The sequence below is a fragment of the Natrix helvetica genome (assembly GCF_964273705.1).
Source record: "Natrix helvetica genome assembly, chromosome: 3".
In the NCBI taxonomy this organism is placed as follows: Eukaryota; Metazoa; Chordata; class Lepidosauria; order Squamata; family Natricidae; genus Natrix; species Natrix helvetica.
Genome location: NC_138549.1, coordinates 170,215,353 through 170,238,499, shown reverse-complemented (window position 1 = coordinate 170,238,499; position 23,147 = coordinate 170,215,353). Strand labels below are relative to the sequence as shown.

Below are 23,147 nucleotides of genomic sequence, written 5' to 3'. Positions count from 1 at the left end.
GGATCTCAAACCATGTGGTCCTGTCCACCATTGAAACCATCTCTCCAAACAGCCGCTATGTTTCCAGTGTCCTTTTCCCCACATGGAACTGAACCCAGACGGACATTTCTTCCAACACGACCTCTTGTTTCAGTGTTTCCACTTACTGTATTTTTCAGAGTATAAGACGCACCTTTTCCCCTCAAATAAGAGGCTGAAAATCTGGGTGCATCTTATACACTGAATACAGCATTTTGTGCCTCCCAAAACCCCATCCCCTTCACAAAAATGGCCATGCATAGCCTTTAGGAGGCTTGTAGAGTGCTCCTGGGGGCTGGGGAGGGCAGGAATGAGTGAAAAATGGGCCATTTTGGGTTGGTCTGCAGAGTGCAAAAACTTTTCTTTTTAAAATTTGCCTCTTCAAAATCTTGGTGCATCTTATACTCCGGTGCGTCTTATACTCCGACAAATATGGTATTTTAAAAGGGAAAGTAAACGTAAGGAAGAATGAAGAAGCTTCTTGGATGGGAAGCGAAACATCTTCGAAGGGAAAGCAGAAAGTCCAGGTGCCTGTTGAAAAAAAGCACCTTTGGGACAACCTGGGGGACTGAGAGTCTCCATAGACATCAGGAAGAATGGCTCACCAGATTTGGGATTGCATTCAACAACTGGCACCTGTCCCAGGTTTGGGGAGAGGTTGTAATAGAGACCGGATCCTCCAGCCAGGGAAGTCACACTGCTTCTTCGGACAGCCGAGACAATTTTAATTTCCTTATTAGGTTGGACTGAAAAATAAACGGTATTTGGATGACGTCAGCCGCCACCTATTAAAATCCAGCTTCTTTAAAACATATACAGGTAAGTCCTTAACTCGGGACCACAATTGAGCCCCCAAATTTCTGTTGTTAAGGGAGACATCTGTTTTGCCCCATTTTACGACCTTTTATGACCACCGTTGTTAAGTGAATCACGGCAGGGATTCGAACTGCCGATGTTTCTGATCGACAAGTTCTGGGTCTTAGCCACTGCGTTCCTGTTATCCTACCTTACCTGACTTCTAAAGTACAAGTAGTCCTCGACTTATGACTGCCAATTGAGCCCAAAATTTCTGTGGTCAAGGGAGACATTGGTGAAGTGAGTTTCCCCCCCATTTTACAACCTTTCTTGCTATAGTTGTTGAGTTAGTAATACGGATGTTAAGTGAATCTGGTCCCCCCACTGATCTTGCTCGTCAGCAGGTCGCAAAAGGGGATCATGTGACCTTGGGACACCGCAACGGTCATAAGTATGAACCCAGGGCCAGGCATCTGATTATTAATGATATGAGCATGGGGAATGCTACAAAAATCGTAAGTGTGAAAAATGGTGCAAGCTTCCAAGCTCTTCCACTGGTTAATTGTCCTCACTGTTAGGAAGTTTCTCCTTAATTCCAGGTTGCTTCTCTCTCCTATTAGTTTCCATCCATTGTTTCTTGCCTTATCTTCTAGTAGTGCTTTGTAGAATAATTTGTCCCCCTCTTTCTTTGTGGCAGCCTCTCAAATACTGAAACCCTGCTATCATGTCCCTCCTAGTCCTTCTTTTCTCTAGACCAGGGGAGGCTAACGTTATTTGGCTCCCGTGCCAAAAGTGGGGGGAGCGCAGGGGGGTCATATGCGGGTGTGCCACACCCATAATGCTATGCACTCCCCCCCCCTCCGTGCATGCATGTTTACATGACCAGCGCCCTCTCCTCCCGCTTTTGGCACGGTTTTTTCGCCCTCCCCAGGCTCCAGAGACTTTCTAGGAGCCTGGGGAGGGCGAAAACAGCCCCCCCCCAGGCCCCCTGGAGGCTTCAGGAGCTGCCCTGGGGAGGGCGAAAAACAGACCTATGGGAAACCCGGAAGTTTGGGAATGGTGACTTCCGGTTTGTCCGGAGGGCCGATTTTCGACCTCCGGAGCCTTCAGGAGGCTTCCCTGAAGACTCAGGAGGCGAAAAAGCGGACCTACGAATTTAGGAAAGGACTTCTGGTTTGTCTGTAGGGCTGTTTTTCACCCTCGTAGCCTTCAGGGAAGCCTCCTGAAGGCTCTGGAGGTTGAAAATCAGCCCTACGAGCAAACCGGAAGTCCTTTCCCAAATTTCCGGTTTGCCCACATGGCTGGTTTTTCATGCTCCGGAGGCTTGAAAGAAGCCTCCGGGGGGTGAAAAACGACCTCAAAAGAAGGCCGAAGTCAGCTGGCCAGCGCACAAATGCCTCACATGCCCTAACAAATGGTTCCGCATGCCACCTGTGGCACGCGTGCCATATAGGTTCGCCATCACGGCTCTAGACTAACCAAACCAAAATCCTGCAACTGTTCTTCATATGTTTTAGTCTCCAGGCCTTTAATAATATAATACAATACAATACAATAGTAGAGTTGGAAGGGACCTTGGAGGTCTTCTAGTCCAACCCCCTGCTCAAGGCAGGCAACTCATACAAAATACAGTAGGTTGAAACCCAGCACTGATCTCCGGTTTTCAGCAAAACTGCACCCATCATGACTTCTGCAAAAAAGGTCACAAAATCAGGGGAGTCACATCCTAACTTAAGGACCCTGTTTGTTTGTTTGTTTGTTTGTGTGTGTGTGTGTGTTTGCATACTTTTTGCAATAAATATAAATTGAACTGTAACTTTTCCCCTTTGTAACAACCTATTATATACCCTGCTTATTTTTCCCATTCTATTTTTTCTAAGCACGTCTTACGCATTTTTATAACGTATGTATTTGGATGTTGTCTTGTTTTTCTCTTTGTTTCTCTTATGTGTGTCTGTCTGTCTGTTTGTCTGTCTGTCGGTTTATGCAGCCTTTGACCAAAACTGCAGCATTTCACATTCTGTTGTGAAAAGAAGTTTTATTTCTTTAACCTTCCCAGATGAATAAATAGCATTCTTTTCTGAATCTGGGCAAATGGTAGTCATAGCAATAACAGCACAGAGGGAAAATATGAATGGATTTGTAGCTCCGGCCTTATAGGCCCTTCCCTTTACCTTCCCTTCGCTTCCCTTTCTTTCCTCTACTTCTCCCTTCTCTTTCTTTCCTTCCCCTCCCCTTCCCTTTCCTTTACCTTTCCTTCCTTCCCTTTCTTTCCTCTACTTCTCCCTTCTCTTTCTTTCCTTCCCCTCCCCTTCCCTTTGCCTTCCCTTCTTTCCTTCCTTTCCTTCTTTCCTCTACTTCTCCCTTCTCTTTCCTATCTCTTCCTTCCCTTTCCTTCCTTTCTTTTCCTTTTCTTCTTTCCTCTACTTCTCCCCTTTTTTGGTTTGGTTTGGTTTATTTGGATTTATATGCCGCCCTTCTCCAAAAGGACTCAGGGCGGTGTACAACATTAAAAAACACACATCCCAATAGTTAAAAAAGATTTAATCCATTTCCAAAAAAACAAACCGAATTTAAAAAAACAAAACAATACATTTAAAATAAGTTAAAATTAAAATTAACAGGCCAGGCCGGCTTGCTGGAAAAGCCAACTTTTTAGGGCGCATCGGAAGGACCGGAGGTCAGGGATTATGCGGCAGTGACGTGCGGTGAGGTTTATGACTGGTGAGGCACTGACACAGTGCTGGATTTCAAATATTTTTAGACTTGTGGACTTCAACTCCCAGAATTCCACAGCCAGGCATGCTCAGTTCCAATTTAAAGCGACAGCATTTGTTTTTCTCCTTTGCTCCTTCTTTCTTTTTCTTTTTCTTCTCCCTTCCCCTCCTTCCTCCCTCTCTCCCTTCCTCCCCCTCTCTCAAACACACGCACACACACACCCAGAAGTTGGATTGGACTATCTCTCCTATCCCTTCCCTCTCTCACTCACTCTCAAACAAACCCCCCCACACACAAAAGTTGGATTGGATATCTTTTCCAGTGGCTTGAAAGCAGCTCCTCTGCCACCACCACCACCCCATTCCCCTGCTGCCTTTCCCAAACACCTCCACCATTGCAAATGCAGCCTGCTGTCTGGGTGGGAAATGCCTGGAACACAATAAAGCCCACCCACCACCTCCTGCTGGCAGGCTGGGGTGAGAGGAGAGGCAGAGAAGCCGGAGGGGAGCCGAGCCGAGCCTTCCAAAAGAAAGAGGCTGGGGGGAAGTGTGTGTACTACAGCATGGCTCTTTGCCTGGCTTCCTGCCTCCTCCTGTGGTCTCCTCAGTGCTCGCTTGTGCTCTCCCTCCCCAAGTGTAGTTTGATTGCAGGTGGAGCCACGTTGCCTTTTCAAACTTGTAATCAGTGAAGCTGGGCTAGATTTTTATATAGTTTTATCCAGCTGTGTGTGTGTGAGAGAGAAATGAATGGGGGCCTGGGGAGGAAGTCACTACACTTGGGGAGGGAGAGCACCAGTGAGGCTAAGCAGAGTCATCCACGGTGAGGCAGCAACTAGCTCAGCTTTTTCCTTTTACTTTTTTTTTTTCATGATGAGAGTGGTGAGGCTGTGCCTCACTTGCCTCACCTGACTGCACGTCACTGTTATGCGGAGCTCCAGGGGCAGCTCATTCCAGAGGGAAGGCGCTCCCACAGAGAAGGCTCTCCCCCTGGGGGTCACCAGCCGACACTACTTGGCCGACGGCACCCTGAGGAGGCCAACTCTGTGGGATCGTACAGGACAGTGGGAGGCTACTGGTGGCAGTAGGTGGTCTCGCAGGTACCCTGGGCCTAAGCCATGGAGCGCTTTAAAGGTCATAATTAGTACCTTGAATCGCACCCGGAAAACAACCGGCAACCAGTGCAGGCCGCCTAAAAGGGGTGTAACATGGGAGCACCTAGGTACCCCCATGACAACCTGTGCGGCCGCATTCTGGACCAGCTGAAACCTCCGGGTGCTCTTCAAGGGCAGCCCCATGTAGAGAGCATTGCAGTAGTCCAGGCGAGAAAGGACGAGGGCATGAGTGACTGTACACAGAGCATCCTGATCCAGGAAGGGGCGCAACTGACGTACCAGGCGAACCTGGTAAAAGGCCCCCCTGGTCACGGCCGTCAGGTGTTCTTCTAAACTAAGCCGCATATCCAGGAGGACTCCCAGATTGCGAGCCTTCTCTGAGGGGGCTAAAATTTTCTTCCTCCCCTCTCTTCTTCCATTCTCTTCCCTCTCCTCCTCCTCCTCTCTTCTTCTTCTTCTTCTTCTCCCCCTCTCCCCCTCCCCCTTCCTCCTCCTCCTCCCCATCTTCCCCTTCCTCCTCCTCTTCTCCTTCTCCTCCTCTCCTCCCCCTCTACTTCCTTCTTTCCTTCTCTCTCCTCTCTTTCTTCTTCTTTCTCCTTTCTTCCTTCCTACCTTTCCTCCTCCTCCTTTTTCCTTCCTGCCCCTCCCTCCCCCCAATATCTTCAGAGTCAGGTACCTGACAAGAAACTGGAGGGGTCCAGTTCGGGGTTCAGCTTGCGGAGACAGAAGGGGCTGTCGGGGCTGTCCGAAAGAGATCTGTGCAGGCTTTCACTCAGGAGCTCCGTGAGTCGCCTCCTTCGGCGGAAATTGATACGAAACTGGTAGAGGAGATCCCGGTCGTAAAAATGGCACTGAGCGGAGACTGTGGAAAGAAGGAGCAACAAGACAGGTGGGGGGAGAAACACAGCAAGCATTCAATCCTCTTTAATCCAGCTGTGGACCATTGTTATTGTTATCCAGTTATTTACATCCACTCCAGCAGAGAGTTTACAAAAATCCCAAAATGCAAATAAAGCAATTCCTATAGTTTTATGGAGTATAAGACACTCTGAAATATAAGCCGCACCTAGCTTTGGGGGAGGAAAGCAAGAAAAAAAAACACTCTCTGCCTCCCAGCAATTTGCCTCCTTGCAGCAAATAGCAAACAGCCCCTTTCAGTTTCAGCTTCAGCTTCAACGCAGCCTGATTAGCCCAAGCAGCTGATTGTCAGTTGGATCGGCCTCCCGACCATCAGCTGTTTCAGGCTGCAGGGATTGCCATAGCCTGTTGCTGCCTCTGCATCCCAATTTTGGCCTCTGCATGCCCCGCTTTTGGCCTCCGTGCACCCCATTTTCCGCACGTTCCGATCCCCGCTGCCTGGAAGAGGCGGAAAATGGAGCGCGCGGATGCTGAAAACGAGATGCAGAAGGCGAAAATGAGGCCCATGGAGGCGGCAATAGGCTATGGCAATCCCTGCAGCCTGAAGCAGCTGATCATTGGGAGGCCGACCCAACCGACAACCAGCTGCTTGTGCTAATCAGGCTGTGCTGAAGCGGAAACGGGCTGTTTGCTGCAAGGAGGCAAATTGATGGGAGGCAGGGGTCAAAGGGTGGGGGCCGGAGGGTGGGTGGAGCTACATTCAATGTATAAGATGCACCCAAATTTTCACCCTCTTTTAGTGGGGGGAGAAAGTACGTCTTATACTCCAAAAAATATGGTAAATACATGCAAGCAGTCCTTGGCCTACAGCCATTCATTTAGTGACTGTTCAAAGTTTCAGCGGCACTGAAAAAAGCAACTGATGACTGTTTTTTTCACACTTCGTGTCCGTTGCAGCACCCCCTTCGTGGTGGGATGAACATCGGACAACTGGCATTGGGTTTTCCTTGTCAGAAGACCTTGGGAAGGTCCCAAATAGCAGTCACGTGACCTTAGGATGCTGTAACCATCCTAAATACATACCAGTTGTCCAGCACCCAAATGTTGATCACATGACTGTGGGGAGGCTGCAATGGTCACAAGTGCAAGGACTGGTTGCAAGTCGCCTTTTTTTTTAGCGCCTTCCAACCATTGTTAAATGAATAGTCATAAGTTGAGGACTACCAGTATTCAAACCATTAGGCCAGGGGTCCGTTCCCCCCCCCCCCGAGCACCGGGGCCACGGACCAGTTCAAGCTTATGGCATGCCAGGAACCAGGTCGCGGAAACAAGCGGAGCTCTGTCTGCGGGATGCAGGCAGCCCAGGAAACCACACCCCTTGCGGTCCACGGAAAAACCTTTCTCCACAGAAGAGGTCCCTGGTGGCCAAAAGGAAGGGAGCTGTTGCATTACGCCACAGAGCTCCTCAGTCGTGTCCTTGATGCTGTCTGAGCTTGGTGGTTTTCTTGCAGATGTTTCGTCACTCAACTAGGTAACATCATCAGTGTTAGAAGGGAATGGAGGAGGAGGAGGAGGAGGAGGAGGAGGAGGAGGAGGAGGAGGAGGAGGAGGAGGAGGAGGAGGAGGAGGACTGTGGGGTCCTTGCTACTCTCTGATCTTGCTGGTTTTCTTGCAGACGTTTCATTACCAAAGTAGGTAACATCATCAGTGCTAGAAGAGAATGAAGGAGGAGGAGGAGCAGGAGCAGGAGGAGAAGAAGAGGAGGACTGTGAGGTCCTTGCTACTCTCTGATCTTGGTGATTTTCTTGTGGACATTTGATTACCCAAAGTGTGTAACATCATCAGTGCTAGAAGGGAATGGAGGAGGAGGAGGACGAAGAGGAAAGGAGGAGGACGAAGAGGAAAAGGAGGAGGACGAAGAGGAAAAGGAGGAGGAGGAGGAGGGGAGGAAGAGGAGGAGGAGGAGGAGGAGGGAGGAGGAGGAGGAGGAGGAGGAGGAGGAGGAGGAGGAGGAGGACTGTGGAGTCCTTGGTGCTCTCTGAGGTTGGTGGTTTTTTTGCAGACATTTCATTACCAAACTAAGTAACTTCTTCAGTGCAAACCCCATTCCCTACTAACACCGATGATGTCACCTACTTGGGCAGTGAAAGGCCTGTAAGAAAACCACCAAGCTCCGAGACCACCAAGGACCCCACAGTTCAGCTCTCAGCTGCAAATATTCTCTTCCACCTCTTTTTCAGCCTCCGGTGCCCACATCTCAGGGGCATTTCCTTTGGCATGTACCTTGCTGGATGATCCCGTGTTCAAGGAGGGTTTGGCAGAGCTCCGTCGCTTCCTTCCGGTTGGCGACCTCCCCTTCCTCCACCAGCCAGTCAACCATCTCACACCCCAAAAAGCTCCTCTGGAATTTAACCAGGTTCTCTTCTCTGGCTTTGAGAATGGAGTTGTCCATGCCGATCAGCCTGCAATCAAGAGGCAAGAAGACACCGAAACAAGGATATCGGCTGAGTTAAACCAACCACGAATCCTATTCAATCATGCAGCAAATCCAAGTCACACTGGGCAGAAGTACTTATAGTCCTCAACTTACAACAGCTCATTTAATGACCATTCAAAGGTACAACAGTACTGGGGGGGGGGGAAGTGACTCAGGAGCATTTTTCACCATTTCAGGCATCTCCATGGTGGCATGATCAAAATTCAGACGCTTGGCCACTGGTTCATATTTATGACCGCTGCAGGGTCCCGGGGTACGTGATTTCCCTTTTGTGACCTTCAGATCAGCAAAGTCTATCAGGAAGTCAGATTCCCTTAACAACTGCAGCAAGAAAGGTCATAAAATGGGGTGAAACTCACTTCGCCAATGTCTCACTTAACCACAGAAATGTTGGGCTCACTTTGAGGTCGTACGTTGAGCACTACTTGTCCTTTAGAAGTCGGGTAAGGTAGGATAACAGGGAAGCAGTGGCTCAGTGGCTAAGGCGCTGAGCTTGTCGATCAGAAAGGTCAGCAATTCGCCGGTTCGAATCCCTAGTGCCGCGTAACGGAGTGAGCTCCCGTGACTTGTCCCAGCTTCTGCCAACCTAGCAGTTCGAAAGCACGTAAAAAATGCAAGTAGAAAAATAGGAACCACCTTTGGTGGGAAGGTAACGGAGTTCTGTGCTCCTTCGGCATTTAGTCATGCTGGCCACATGACTATGGAGACGTCTTCGGACAGCGCTGGCTCTTCAGCTTTGAAATGGAGATGTGCACCGCCCCCTAGAGTCGGGAACTAGTACATATGTGCGAGGGGAACCTTTACCTTTACCTTTATAACTTTGAATGGTCACTAAATGAGCGCCACCTGTAATTCCAAGCAGCATCAAATGAAAAAACGAGGTGGCAGAAATGATGTTGTCTATAGTTTTAGAAGGATTCTAATTCATCTATCACCACTGGAGGGCAGTACAGGCCTATTTTATTTCTCTATCGTTTACATTTTTGGACCTTCTAGTCAGTTTTTGGTTTTGGACAAGTGGCTGAATTAGTCCTCAGATCTAGAAAGGAATGCAATGCTTCGAATGCCACCAAAGTTACTAGTCCCTGCCGTTTTCTTCCCTCAGTGACACCAATAATGGCAATGATTGAAGGGGGGGGGGGGGAATAATTGCCAGCTCTGCAGGTGCAAATTCAACTTACAATTGCACAGTCGCCTTAGAGATATTTATTTACGTCCCACCTTTTTTATTTTTTATTAATAATTCAAGATGGTGAACAAGCCTAATGCTTCTTCCTCATCCTATTTTCCCCACAAGAACAACAACCCTGTGAGGTGGTTTGGAGAGAGAGAGAGAGAGAGAGAGAGAGAGAGAGAGAGAGAGAGAGAGAGAGAGAGAGAGAGAGAGAGAGAGAGAGAGAGAGAGAGAGAGAGAGTGAGTATGGGCCTCAAGTCACCCAGCCGGCTTGCGTGCCTAAAGTGGGACTAGAACTCATAATCTCCTGGTGATTGGCCCAAAGTCACCCAGCCAATTTTCATGCTTTCTTTTCTTTTTTTCTTTCTTTTTTTCTTTCTTTCTTTCTTTTTTTCTTTCTTTCCTTCCTTCCTTCCTTCCTTCCTTCCTTCCTCCCTCTCTCCCTTCCTTTTCTTTCACCTTTATTGCAAAACTAGCTATAAAATCCCTTCTTTCTTTCTCTCTCCCTTCGTCAAAGAAAGGGAGGAAAGGAGGGAGGAACGAAGGAAGGAAGAAGGGAGGAGATGGAAAATGAGGGAGGAGATTGGAGGAAGAAAAGAGATGAGAGGGAAGGAGGGAAGGAAGGAAGGAAATAAGGAAGGCGATGGGAAATAAGGAGGGAGGGAGGAGATGAGAGGGAGGGAGGGAGGGAGGGAGAAAGAAAAGAAGGAAGGAAGGAAGGGATGGAAAATGAGGGAGGGAGGAGATGAGAGGAAGAAAGGAGATGAGCGGGAGGGAGGAGATGGAAAATGAGGGAGGAGATTGGAGGAGATGAGAGGGAAGGAGGGAAGGAAGAAGATGGGAAATAAGGAGGGAGGGAGGAGATGAGAGGGAGGGAGGAAGGAAGAAGATGGGAAATAAGGAGGGAGGGAGGAGATGAGAGGGAGGGAGGAAGGAAGAAGATGGGAAATAAGGAGGGAGGGAGGAGATGAGAGGGAGGGAGGAAGGAAGAAGATGGGAAATGAGGGAGGGAGGAGATGAGAGGAACAAAGGAGATGGGAGGGAGGGAAGGAAGGAAAGAAGGAAGGAGATGGGAAATAAGGAGGGAGGGAGGAGGTGAGAGGAGGGAGGGAGGGAGGAAGGCATTAATTCCCACGTATCTCCTTTTTTCCAAATTCCCCCCCCAAATGAAAGCCCAGGTAAACGGGGTCCAGGGTTTCTCCCAGGGGGGGCGGAGGGCTGACGTACGTCTCGTAGAGGCTTTGTCCTCTCAGGAACACCTTGACTTCCTTGTTCAGAGGGAAGGTCCCATCATCCTTGCGGAAGCGATAGAGGAGCTTAGCGTCCTTGTAGTCCAGATGTTCGTCACAGACTGAAAAGCATTGAAGACAATTCTTAGCCCCTCCCAGGCCCCAGTCAGACCATTCGCTCCCCCCAAAGGCAGCCTGGCCTCCCACGGGGACCAAAATGCAAGATATTATGTATTATATTTGGGATAATACAGGGAGTATTGGGAATAAATTATTTTCTGTTTTCATACCAGACTAAATACAGGGAGTCCTCGACTTACAAGTTCATTTAGCGACCGTTGGCCGTTACAACAGCACTGAAAAAAAGTGACTTGTGACCGTTTTTCACACTTACGACCATTGCAGTTACCCCCATGGTCACTCGATCAAAATTTAAGCGCTTGGCAACTGAACTCATATTTATGATGGTCACAGTGTCCTGGGGTCACGTGATCCCCTTTTGCAACCTTCTGACAAGCAAAGGCAAGGGGGAAGCCAGAGTCACTTAACAACTGGGTTACTGACTTAGCAAATGCAATGCTTCACTTAACAACTGTGGCAAGAAAAGTTGTAAAATGGGGCAAAACTCACCACAACCATCTCACTTAGCAGCAGAAATTTTGAGCTCAATTGTGGCCGTAAGTCAAGGACTACCTCTGTCTCTGTCTCTCTCTGTGCATCATCAGACAGACAGACCGACAAACATGATTGAGATAGATGATATAGACACAGATGATTGATGATAGATAGATAGATAGATAGATAGATAGATAGATAGATAGATAGATAGATAGATGATAGATAGATAGAGAAAGATAGATAGATGATAGATAGATAGATAGAGATGATAGATAGATAGAAAGAAAGAAAGAAAGAAGAAAGAAAGAAAGAAAGAAAGAAAGAAAGAAAGAAAGAAAGAAAGAAAGAAAGAAAGAGAAAGATGATAGATAGATAGATAGATAGATAGATAGATAGATAGACAGATGATGATAGATGAAAGAAAGAAAGAAAGAAAGAAAGAAAGAAAGAAAGAAAGAAAGAAAGAAAGAAAAAAGATAGATAGATAGATAGATAGATACAGACAGACGATGATAGAAAGAAAGAAAAAAAGAAAGATAGAAAGAAAGAAAAAAGATAGATAGATAGATAGATAGATGATAGATAGATAGATAGATAGATAGATAGATAGATAGATAGATAGATAGATAGACAGACGATGATAGATAGAAAGAAAGAAAAAAAGAAAGAAAGAAAGATAGATGATGATAGATAGATAGATAGATGATAGATAGATAGATAGATAGATAGATAGATAGATAGATAGATAGATAGATAGATAGATAGATAGATAGATAGACAGACAGAGACGATGGATGGATGGATGGATGGATGGATGGATGGATGGATAGATAGATAGATAGATAGATAGATAGATAGATAGATAGATAGATAGATAGATAGATAGATAGATAGATGAGAGAGAGAGACATAGACAGACAGACAGATATGATTGAGATAGATGTTAGAGATAGACAGATGATAGATAGATAGATAGATAGATAGATAGATAGATAGATAGATAGATATGATTGAGATAGATGATAGATATAAATAGATAGATAGATATGAGATATATGATAGATATAGATATGATAGATAGATAGATAGATAGATAGATAGATAGATAGATAGATAGATGATAGATAGATTGATAGAGAGAGAGGTGATGATAGATAGATAGATAGATAGATAGATAGATAGATAGATGATAGATAGATAGATAGATAGATAGATAGATAGATAGATAGATAGATAGATAGATAGATAGATAGATAGATAGACAGACAGACAGACAGAGACGATGGATGGATGGATGGATGGATGGATGGATGGATGGATAGATAGATAGATAGATAGATAGATAGATAGATAGATAGATGAGAGACAGACAGACAGATATGATTGAGATAGATGTTAGAGATAGACAGATGATAGATAGATAGATAGATAGATAGATAGATAGATAGATAGATAGATAGATAGATAGATAGATGATTAAGATAAATAGACAATAGAGATACAGGTACCAGTAAATAGATAGACAGGCTGGCTGGCTGGCATGCAAACATATATTAAATGCTTTCACTAAAAGATATGATGGAGATTATGATGAATCAGTTTACTTTGTTTTGCTTTAATTTATTTTATCTTACTTATGTGCCCAAGGCGGGACTAGAACTCACCATTTCTCAGTTTCACGCCTGATGCTTTCACCGCTACACCAAACTGGCTCTGTAAGTGTTAATAATTAACCCTAAACTAATTGCATTTCCATCTGAGCCCCATAGCGGCATTTCACTTATTTCTAGATGGATCTGCAACCGGCTGTATAAAACCTAATGTTTACCGAGCTGCGTAATTCAGGCAGAAGGGAGAGATCCGAAAACGTTCCCCCATTGGAAAACAGATGGCCTGTGTACTAAATCCCCCTCCCTGCTCTTTTAATCTACCACCTCATTACTAAACTTGGAAAAGTGTTTACAATACATAATGACACTTTTGAATGTATGGGTAGTCTTCAATGTACGACCACAGTTGAGCCCAAAATTCCCGTTGCTGAGCGAGACAGTTGTTAAGGGAAGTTTGCCTCATTTGACCACCTTACTCGGCACCGTTGTTAAGTGAATCACTGCAGTGGTTAAGTCAGCAACACGGCTGTTAAGGGAATCTGGCTTTCCCGTTGACTTTGCTTGTCGGAAGGTCGCCAAAGATGATCACATGATCTTGGGATACCAAAACCGCCGTAAGTTCATGCCAGTTGTCAAGCCTCCAAATTTCGATCATGTGACCACGGGGACGCTGCAACGGCCATAAGTGTGAAAATTAGTCATGTCACTGTTTTCAGTGCCATTGTAACTTCAAAGGGTCACTAAGAAAACTGTTGTAAGTCGAGAGTCAACTCTCTGTGTTGTCGTGGGGACAGAATGAGTGGGAGTGCATTCCATGCTGGAATGGGATCTCAGATTACTGCTGCCGGGTTGGGAGGGGTGTATCTATTGGGTAATGTGATTTATGACACAGACTGAGGGAAGGGAAGGAACAGGGGTAAAGTTCAGAAGCAAATGAAACAAAGCAAAGATTTGACTGCGAATAAATCTTGCCTAATGAAGCTATTAATAAATCACTGGTTTTTGCATTAAAACATTGGCTCGATTATTATGAATCAGTTACGGCATCGTTAGGAAACTTGACATCAAGGACTTTCTGCACCTATTACCATTTTAAATGCACACCGAACACATTGACGTCAGCATTTAGCAGAAATATTTTGAAGGTCTGATTTTCACTCGTTGGACATGTGCAAAGTTCCCCCCCCCCTCATTATTAAGGGTGCCAAGTAGACTGTAGAATATTCATGCCAGAATTTAACAACACAAAAAAAGTGCGGGGAGCCCTGTAAATCCTTACATTTGTTTAGTGACTCTTCAAAGTTATGACGACCCTAAAAATAAGTATCTTACAGTTTTCACACTTATGACCATTGCAGTATCCCCAGAATAAAAAACAGGGGTGCTTGGCAACTGGCATGTACTTATGACGGTTGCATTGTCCTGGGGTAACATGATCAATATTTGTATCCTTTCTTGGTAGCTTCCGAAAAGCCAAGTCAAGGGTGGGCAGGGCTAGCCAGGGGTGGGATTTGGAGGTTGTCCAAACCAGTCATAACGCTAGCTACGGGTTCTCCCAAACTCGGGCAAAACTGTAGCATCCCACCCCTGGATGGAGGTGACATGCTGTGGTCCATGGGGGTCACAAGGAGTCAGTTTAGAAGAACACCTGACGGCCGTGACCAGGGGGGCCTTTTACCAGGTTTGCCTGGTACGCCAGTTGCGCCCCTTCCTGGATCGGGATGCTCTGTGCACACTCATGCCCTCGTCCTTTCTCGCCTGGACTACTGCAATGCTCTCTACATGGGGCTGCCCTTGAAGAGCACCCGGAGGCTTCAGCTGGTCCTGAATGCGGCCGCGCGGGTTGTCATGGGGGTACCTAGGTGCTCCCATGTCACACCCCTTTTAGGCGGCCTGCACTGGTTGCCGGTTGTTTTCCGGGTGCGATTCAAGGTATTAATTATGACCTTTAAAGCACTCCATGGCTTAGGCCCAGGGTACCTGCGAGACCACCTACTGCCACCAGTAGCCTCCCACTGTCCTGTACGATCCCACAGAGTTGGCCTCCTCAGGGTGCCGTCCGCCAAGCAGTGTCGGCTGGTGACCCCCAGGGGGAGAGCCTTCTCTGTGGGAGCGCCTTCCCTCTGGAATGAGCTGCCCCCGGAGCTTCGCATAATCCCTGACCTCCGGTCCTTCCGACGCGCCCTAAAAAGTTGGCTTTTCCACCAAGCCGGTCTGGCCTGTTAATGTTAATTTTAATTGTTTTTAAATGTATTGTTTCTTTTTTAAAAAATCGGTTTGGTCTTTTTGGAAATGGGTTTAATCTTTTTTTTTAACTTTCGGGATGTGTGTTTTTGATGTTGTACACCGCCCTGAGTCCTTTTGGAGAAGGGCGGCATATAAATCCAAATAAACCTAAAACCTAAAGACAAGACTTCGATAACAACAATTATCAAAAGGTGATGGAAGCTGTAGGCAAGTCCCAAAAGGTGGAATTAAGCATGGCTCACAGTCTCCATCTCAAACCCCAAGCTCTGTTCAGAAAAGACAAAAAGGTGGACTCCGTTCTCACCGAGATGTCTATGAAGATTCTCAGTCATCCAGCCCATGAAAATCAGCTCTCTTCTCTGCCCAAAATGTGGACTTTGGGGACTTCTCCTTGTTGAAAGAGGGGCCAAAGAGGCCATCTATGTTAAAATTGAATATTCAATTTCATTCATCTACCTCCAGTCTATAACAGGGGTCTCCAATCTTTTGGACCTCAGGGACCACTAAATTCATAACTTTAAATCCCACAGATCACTAATATGATCTGCCTAATGACCAGCTGGGTGGGTTTGGCTAGGTGGTCATGTGACTGGGTAGGCGTGGCTAACTCAATGTCACTCACATCAAGAAGCGCCTCGCCAGCCTCTACTCGTCCCTCCCCTCCCAGCCACTCCTCGCCTGCCCGCCCGGGCTCCTTAGGGCCCCAACAGGAAGCAGTTGCTGGAGCTAGGCAGCCACCATGAGAAAGATTTGGCAAAACAGCTCAGTTCAAATTGGATCTGACCGAGAAGGAGGCTCAGCAGAAGCATCTCACTGAGGACTAGGAGCTTAGGCTTTCCAAGCAGAGGGAAGACCTGCAGAAGTGCAAGACCAGGTACTGGCGGCTGGAGGCTCAGTGGGCTGAGATGCTCAGCCAGTTCCAGGCCATGATGCAGTCCCACTGGAACGAGGCCCTCTGGCTCTTTGCCACCAGCGGCACTTCCCTCCAGCCTTCGCCCAAAGCCCCCCACCAGGAGGCTGAAGCAGACCCCAAGTCGGAATTTCTGTCCCCCCTCCAACCTGCAAAAAAGGACCCCAACTCTCGGCAGCAACACAAGCGTTCATTGCACATATCCATCCCAGGGGCCGTAGTTTGAGGAGCCCTGATTTAATGCAATATAAAAAATGCAAATAGACCTCCAAAATTTTCTCACGGAACACCAGTTGGTGACCGCTGATCTACAACACAGACCTTTCGACAGTTCCAAGAAGGTTCCACATCATTTTCACCACTCAGGTGACCCCGAGGACACAGGTACACCCCCAAGTGGTCTCAATGACCCTCCAAAAGGATGCAAATGACCAGCTGTCTGCAAGGAGTATAAATCCTTCCATTCCCCACCATCCTGTCAGAGCTGAAGAAGCTTCTTGGATGAGAAGCGAAACATCTTCAGAGAAAAACCAGAAAGTCCAGTAGCCTCTTGAAAAAAAAAGCACCTTTGGGACATCCACACCTAGGTACCGTTTTTGAAAATCATCCCCAGATTGACCGACTGTCCTATTTGCTAACTGCCTACAGCCCTGAAAATATAGGTGCCTGTGGAATGTTGGATTCCTGTCCGTGGCGGAAAAGCCATCAAAGAAGACTTCAGTTCCTCAAATTTGGGTTTTGACCGCTCCACCTACCCGCCCCATCAGGGTAGAAATTCCTTACCCCGTTCTGTGTTTACACATGAAGTTCTCAGGTAGACACAGAGCTGCTGGTCCGAGCTTTTGTTGACTGTTCTCCTTGGTCCCAGAAAGCCGTGAGGATATATCCCACATTCTTCACATTGGGATTTTGAGCCATCTCAAAAATAGTTTGTAGCATATTTGGAATTGGGGATAGACGCAGGCTTTGTGGAGAGGGCTCCACTGCCAGATAAATCTTGAAAAGGAGATATTCATCAAGCAGGAAACACCTAATTTTTTTTCCCAGTGAGTATTTCTACCCCAATGGTTGACTTCTTCGTGGTGGGCTTGTGGATAAAACTGAAGTTTCACCTTCTCTTTTAAAGAAACAAACCTTCACCCCTTCAAGAATTTCCAGCTGCCTGTGAAGAAAACTCTCCTTTCGCTAAAGAACAAGATTTTTTTTTTAAAAAAAATCTTCTTTTACAGGTTTATTCTTGGTTCCTCACTCACTCACATCCTTAAGGACTCAAAATGCGTTCCCCAACTTCCTACCTACATATACCAATTTATGCTTTTCGGAAAACAAATAATAAAGAGACTCTTAGGCAAATCTGTTTAGCAGAAAGAGATTGTGAGCAAAGTAGAAACATAAAAAGCAACTTTGCAACACTTTACAAAGAAGACTCAGAAATGCACACTCCCAAATGATTAGTAGGAATCTATTGCATTTCACCTATGTGGAAATAATTACAGAGCATTTGTCTATTTTATTTTTGGCTTGTTTGTTGTTTTTACACATAATTCAAGGCAGTGAACATACTGAATATACCAGAGGTGGGTTCCTACCAGTTCAGATGGTTTGACTGAATAGGTAGTAACTCAGCCACCCATGCACCCGAACGGGTTCTATTACAATACAATACAATAGTAGAGTTGGAAGGGACCTTGGAGGTCTTCTAGTCCAACCCCCTGCCCAGGCAGGAAACCCTGTGCCATTTCAGACAAATGGCTATCCAACATCTTCTTAAAAACTTCCAGTGTTGGGGCATTCACAACTTCTGGAGGCAAGTTGTTCCACTGATTCATTGTTCTCACTGTCAGGAAGTTTCTCCTCAGTTCTAGGTTGCTTCTCTCCTTGATTAGTTTCCACCCATTGCTTCTTGTTCTACCCTCAGGTGCCTTGGAAAATAGTTTGACTCCCTCTTCTTTGTGGCAACCCCTGAGATATTGGAACACTGCTGTCATGTCCCCCCTAGTCCTTCTTTTAAACTAGACATACCCAGTTCCTGCAACTGTTCTTCATATGTTTTATGAAGGTATCAGCTGGTGTGCCCAGAGAGATGCTCTGCATGCCACTTCTGGCACGCTGCCATAGGTTCACCATCATGGGAATATACCTTCCTCCTCTTATTTTACTACAACAATGCTGTGAGGTGGGTAGAGCTGAGAGACAGGGACTGGTCCAAAGTCACTTTTCATGCCTAAGGCAGTACTAGAATTCACAGTCTCCTGGTAACTGGCTCAAAGTCACCCAGCTAGCTTTCATGCCTAAGATGGGAGCAGAATTCAGTCTCCAGGCAATTGGCCAAAAGTCAGCCAGCCCACTTCCCTGCCTAAAACAAGACTAGAACTCACAGCCTCCTAGTGATTGGCCCAAATCACCCAGTCGGCTTTCATGCCTAAGGTGGGTCTAGAACTCCCAGTCTTTGGCTTCTAGGCTAGGACTTAATATTGTTATAATAAGCCTATTAAAAATGACTGATGAATGTCTCTTAGTTCACAAATGTTTGAGAGGTGACCTTGGAAAAGGAATATTTGGGGCTTAAATAAATCTATTTTCAAAACTTGGGACTCTTCTCTTTCTTTTGTTTACACCATTCAATCCCCAGGATTTGTGCCTGATTCAATGGCACTTAAGTAATGTAAATATTATTACTCCCTCTGTACTTTTATATTCCTCCCTTTTACTGGTCTTTGAGATTATCCTCCTGTTTTGTTAAAAGCTCTCCTCTTCCATTACACATAGTTTTCGACTTATGACTACAAGGGCAGCCAAAGAGCCAGATGTGGCTCGGGGGAAGGGGCATAAAAAGGCCCAGATTTGGTTTAAGACATGGGGTCTCCAATCTTGGCAACTTTAAGACTTGTGGACTTCAGCTCCCAGAATTCCTCAGCCAGCTTTGCTTTCCACAAGTCCACAAGCGTTGCTGGCTGAGGAATTCTGGGAGTTGAAGTCCACAAGCGTTGCTGGCTGAGGAATTCTGGGAGTTGAACTCCACACGTCTTAATATTGCCAAGGTTGGAGACCCCTGGTTTAACAGAACGGCCAGAACATTTGGATAAGGCACTTTCATGTCATTGGGAAAAGTCCTCAAAGGTAACCAGAATTAAGAAGCTCACCAACCGTGGTGAAGAATATCATGGTCCATGAGCTTCTGCATGAGCCGGATGCCGGTTTCACGGTCAGGGGCTTCTTTATGGTCAATCAACCAGTCAATGAGCTCCTTGGACACGAAGCAATTCGGGTAGGTGCGGAGGTGATAACGCCGATCCTTTATAAGCTTGCCGTCATGAAGACGAAGCCTAGGAGGAAAAATAGCAATTGCAATAGCATTTAGATTTATATACCGCTTTACAGTTATTTACAGCCCTCTCTAAACGGTTTACAGAGTCAGCCTATTGCCCCCAACAATCTGGGTCTTCATTTTACCAACCTCGGAAGGATGGAAGGCTTAGTCAACCTTCAGCTGCCAGGTCATGTTCGATCTCATGGCTGTGGGCAGAGTTAGCCAGCAATACTGCATTCTAAACACAAGTAAGTAAGTGTTGTGGCCGATCAGTGGAGCTGGCAGTAGATTCGGACAGCGAGGAGGTTGGGGAGGAGCATGGGCCAGTCCTGGAGTCTGGGGAAGTCTCGGACGAGGGCTCTGCGTTGGAGGCAGAGATGGGGCCGAGGCCGTCTGGCAGTGATCAGGTGCCTACGGAGCTAGACAGCAGTGAGGCAGAGGAACAGCTGGAGCCTGTTCCCAATGTGCGCATGCGCAGAGCTGCCAGAAGAAAAGAACAGCTACGAAATCAGGGTCGACTCGGGAGTAAAGCCACAGGTGGAAGGTGATTGGCCCCTCCCATAGGAAATAAAAGAGGAGTGAAAGGGGAGTGCTTTTGCAGGAAACAATTTGTTCGTGCGGTTGTTAGATTCGTTTCAGGAGTGTGAAGATCTGTCCGTGAATCTCAGAGACTCTGTGCCCAGCCTTTCCTTGCACAGCACCTCATTTGGAAAATATTCACATGGCAGCTTTCCAAGATAGATAAAGTCTGTGGTCATAAATATTCCTTTGAAAGACTGTTTGCCAGGCCTTTGCTGAATGTGAATGGAGGAATTCACATTTGTTTAATAAAAAGGGTTTTGTTGGGACCAGGAATCTGCTTTGTGCTTTTTGGGGAAGCCTAAGCAGAACAGGAAGGGAGGAAGGGAGGGAGGGAGGGAGGAAGGGAGATAGCAATTAGACTTATATACCACTTCACAGTGCTTGACAGCCCTCTCTAAGTGGTTTACAGAGTCAGCCTATTGCCCCCCAACAATCTGGTCCCTCATTTTACCAACCTCAGAAGGGTGGAAGGCTGAGTCAACCTTGAGCAGCTAAGGATCAAACTCATGGAGTGAGCAGTGAGTTAACCTATAGTACTGCACTCTAACCACTAGGCCACCACGGCTCTTAGATGCAGAATGCAGGAGGACCTTGGATACTGAAGTAACACACCTTTGTCCTTTGAGTTCAAATCCCACCTTAGCCATGAAAGCCAGCTGAGTGATTTTGGGCTAGTCCCTCTCTCTCTCTCTCTCAATCCAATCCGCACCCCAGGGTTGTTGTGAGGAATATAGGAGGAGGAAGGGGTGTGTGCTGGATCTGTCCTCTGTCCTGAATTATTCATAAAAATAATAAAGGGGGGGGATATACCCTGTTTCCCTGAAAATAAGACCTCCCTGGATTATAAACCCAATCATGCTTTTGAGCGCATGCGCTAAAATAAGCCCTCCCCTGAAAATAAGCCCTCCCCTAAAATATTTAAACGCACGCGCAGCCGCCATTTCTTGGGGGGAGGGAATATGCCCTGCATGCACCTGCCATCCACGCGGAAGGGCGTTGCGGAAGCCACTCTTGAAAATCCTAGCTCCCGCGCCCCTTAGTGGCGGCTGCAAAAAGAGCGGCCGGCCCAGCAACACTACGGCTGGTAAGAGTGTGCCAGAGACAGAACTTCCGGCCCTCTCTGGATCAGCTGATCCGCGGGCTGAGGTTAAGGGGCCTCCTGCACCTCAAAAATAATAAGACCCCCAAAAAAATATTGCAACACAGCGGCAGCCATGAAGTGTCCACGCTCACCGCTTCCTGTACCTAAAAATAATAAGACCCCCCCCAAAAAAATTGCCCACAGCAGCAGCCATGAGGTGTCCACACTCACCGCTTCCTGTACCTAAAAATAATAAGACCCCCCCCAAATTGCCCACAGCGGCAGCCATGAGGTGACCACGTTCACCGCTTCCTGCACCTCAAAAATAATAAGACCCCCCCAAAAAAATTGCCCATAGCAGCAGCCATGAGGTGACCACGTTCACCGCTTCCTGCATCTCAGAAATAATAAGACCCCCCCAAAAAATTGCCCATAGCAGCAGCCATGAGGTGACTACATTCACTGCTTCCTGCACCTCAAAAATAATAAGACCCCCCCAAAAAAAATTGCCCACAGCAGCAGCCATGAGGTGACCACATTCACTGCTTCCTGCACCTCAAAAATAATAAGACCCCCCCAAAAAAATTGCCCACAGCAGCAGCCATGAGGTGACCACATTCACCGCTTCCTGCACCTCAAAAATAATAAGACCCCCCCAAATAAGGCCAAGTGTTTATTTCAGGGGTCAAAAGGAAATAAGTTCTCTGTCTTATTTTGGGGAAAACACGGTAGATGAATGGATGGATGGATGAAAAAATAAATAAATAAAATGAAAAAACCCATCAACCAATTACTGATGGAGAAGGGTAGACTGTTCATTTTTAAATCCCACTCTGAAGCAAAGTTTAACCGAAACTTGAACGAGGCAACCTAATCCCAGAACTCTCCAGATTTATGGCCCCAGAATCCTGGGTGGAATCTCGAAGCGATGGAGGCCGGCATCTCCTGGGAACAGGTTCTTCCCCCAAAACTTGGCCTGAGGCCCAGAACGTCCCAAGGGATGGCTTGGCTTTGTCAAGGTCTCTCCGAGGACAGAAGAACAGCCCCGACCTCGGCTCAGAGAACATTAAACAAAAATAAATCACGCAATATCTGATCCCTCCGGGGCCATTGTTCAAATTCTGTTTTGGCTTAAACAAAGACGGGAGCTTCAGACACTCAGACCTCTCTTGTCCTAGTGGGCTAAAATCTCCTTTTGATATTTCTGACCAGAATTTAATCCTCTGCAACATCTCCAGACTGCAAGCTCACTTTTATTAACTCACTAAAATATTTATCCTTCTTTGCTTGAATGGGAAGAATGAAGAGGAGTGTTGTGGCCGACGAGCTGAGCTGGCAACAGATTCGGACAGTAAGGAGATTGGGGAGGAACATGGACCAGTCCTGGAGTCTGGAGAAGGCTCTGATGAGGGCTCTGTGTGGGAGGCAGAGATGGGGCCAGGGCCGTATGCCAGTTATCAGCTGCCTTCGGAGTCAGACATCAATGGGGTAGAAGAACAGCTGGAGCCTGTTCCCAGTGTGCGCATGCGCAGAGTTGCCAGACGAAGGAAACAGCTAAAGAACAGGGGTCGACTTGTAATAAGGCCAGACGATGAATGACCCCTCCCAGAGGAAATAAAAGAGGAGCGAAAGGGGAGTGGAGTTTGCAGGAGACAATTAGTTCGCTAATTGGTTCGTGACTTTCCCCAACTCTTTGCCAAGTTTTGCCAATATCAGCCTGGCAGCTCTCCAAGCCAGATAAAGTCTGTGACTGTAAATCCTCCCTTGAAAGATTTTGCCGGCTGTGAATGAGCAGAATTCACAGTAAAATAATAAAAGGGGTTTTTGTCAGGATCAGGAGTTTGCTCCATGTTCTTGAGAAGCCTTGGTCAGAACAAGTAGGTAGGTGAAAGGAGAAGGATATGTTGCCTATTTACTTTTTAAGTTTTGCTGGGGGTATTGGGGGAAGTTAGCACCCACCCCTCTCCTAGAAAAAAGTTAGGGGATACAGTATTTTAGGAAATATTAAAAGGGCGGAATATTTCCCCTAAAAGGGAGGCAGAAACTCACCCCTCACCTTTGTCAATGGACCATTAAGGCCTGAGCCAGTCTATTCTCCATAACAAAGATCTATCCCGTTCAGGCAGAGCCAAAATAGGCACCCCAAAGCCCTTTCATCACCCAGCAAGGGTCAACCAAGCCTGGGACTCAGGACAGCCTAGAGAGCTGCCCCTGCATGGCCCCATGGGAGTCTGACAACCAATCAGAATACAAGCTCAAATTCAAAAGCCCAGAGAGGGCATAAAACTCAGACACTCTCAGCTATCTCTTCCTTTTTTTTCTTCACCCAACATCTTCAAGGTATGTGGTCCTGTCCACTATTAAAACCATCTTTCCAAACAGCCGCCAT

At 46.7% G+C, this 23,147-nt stretch overlaps 1 protein-coding gene across 1 annotated transcript in view; it reads right to left on the bottom strand.

The window, feature by feature from the left end:
- LOC309390426 (DEP domain-containing mTOR-interacting protein-like) overlaps window positions 1–23,147 on the bottom strand; it is a 44,182-nt gene that overhangs the window by 5,548 nt on the left and 15,487 nt on the right. Inside the window, exons 2-6 of the mRNA XM_081949767.1 lie at window positions 18,933–19,111; window positions 10,399–10,522; window positions 7,784–7,962; window positions 5,319–5,504; window positions 624–764 (exon numbers count right to left, since the gene is read on the bottom strand). Of these exons, the coding sequence (XP_081805893.1) occupies window positions 624–764; window positions 5,319–5,504; window positions 7,784–7,962; window positions 10,399–10,522; window positions 18,933–19,111 (809 nt within the window). The remainder of the gene's footprint in view (window positions 1–623; window positions 765–5,318; window positions 5,505–7,783; window positions 7,963–10,398; window positions 10,523–18,932; window positions 19,112–23,147) is intronic.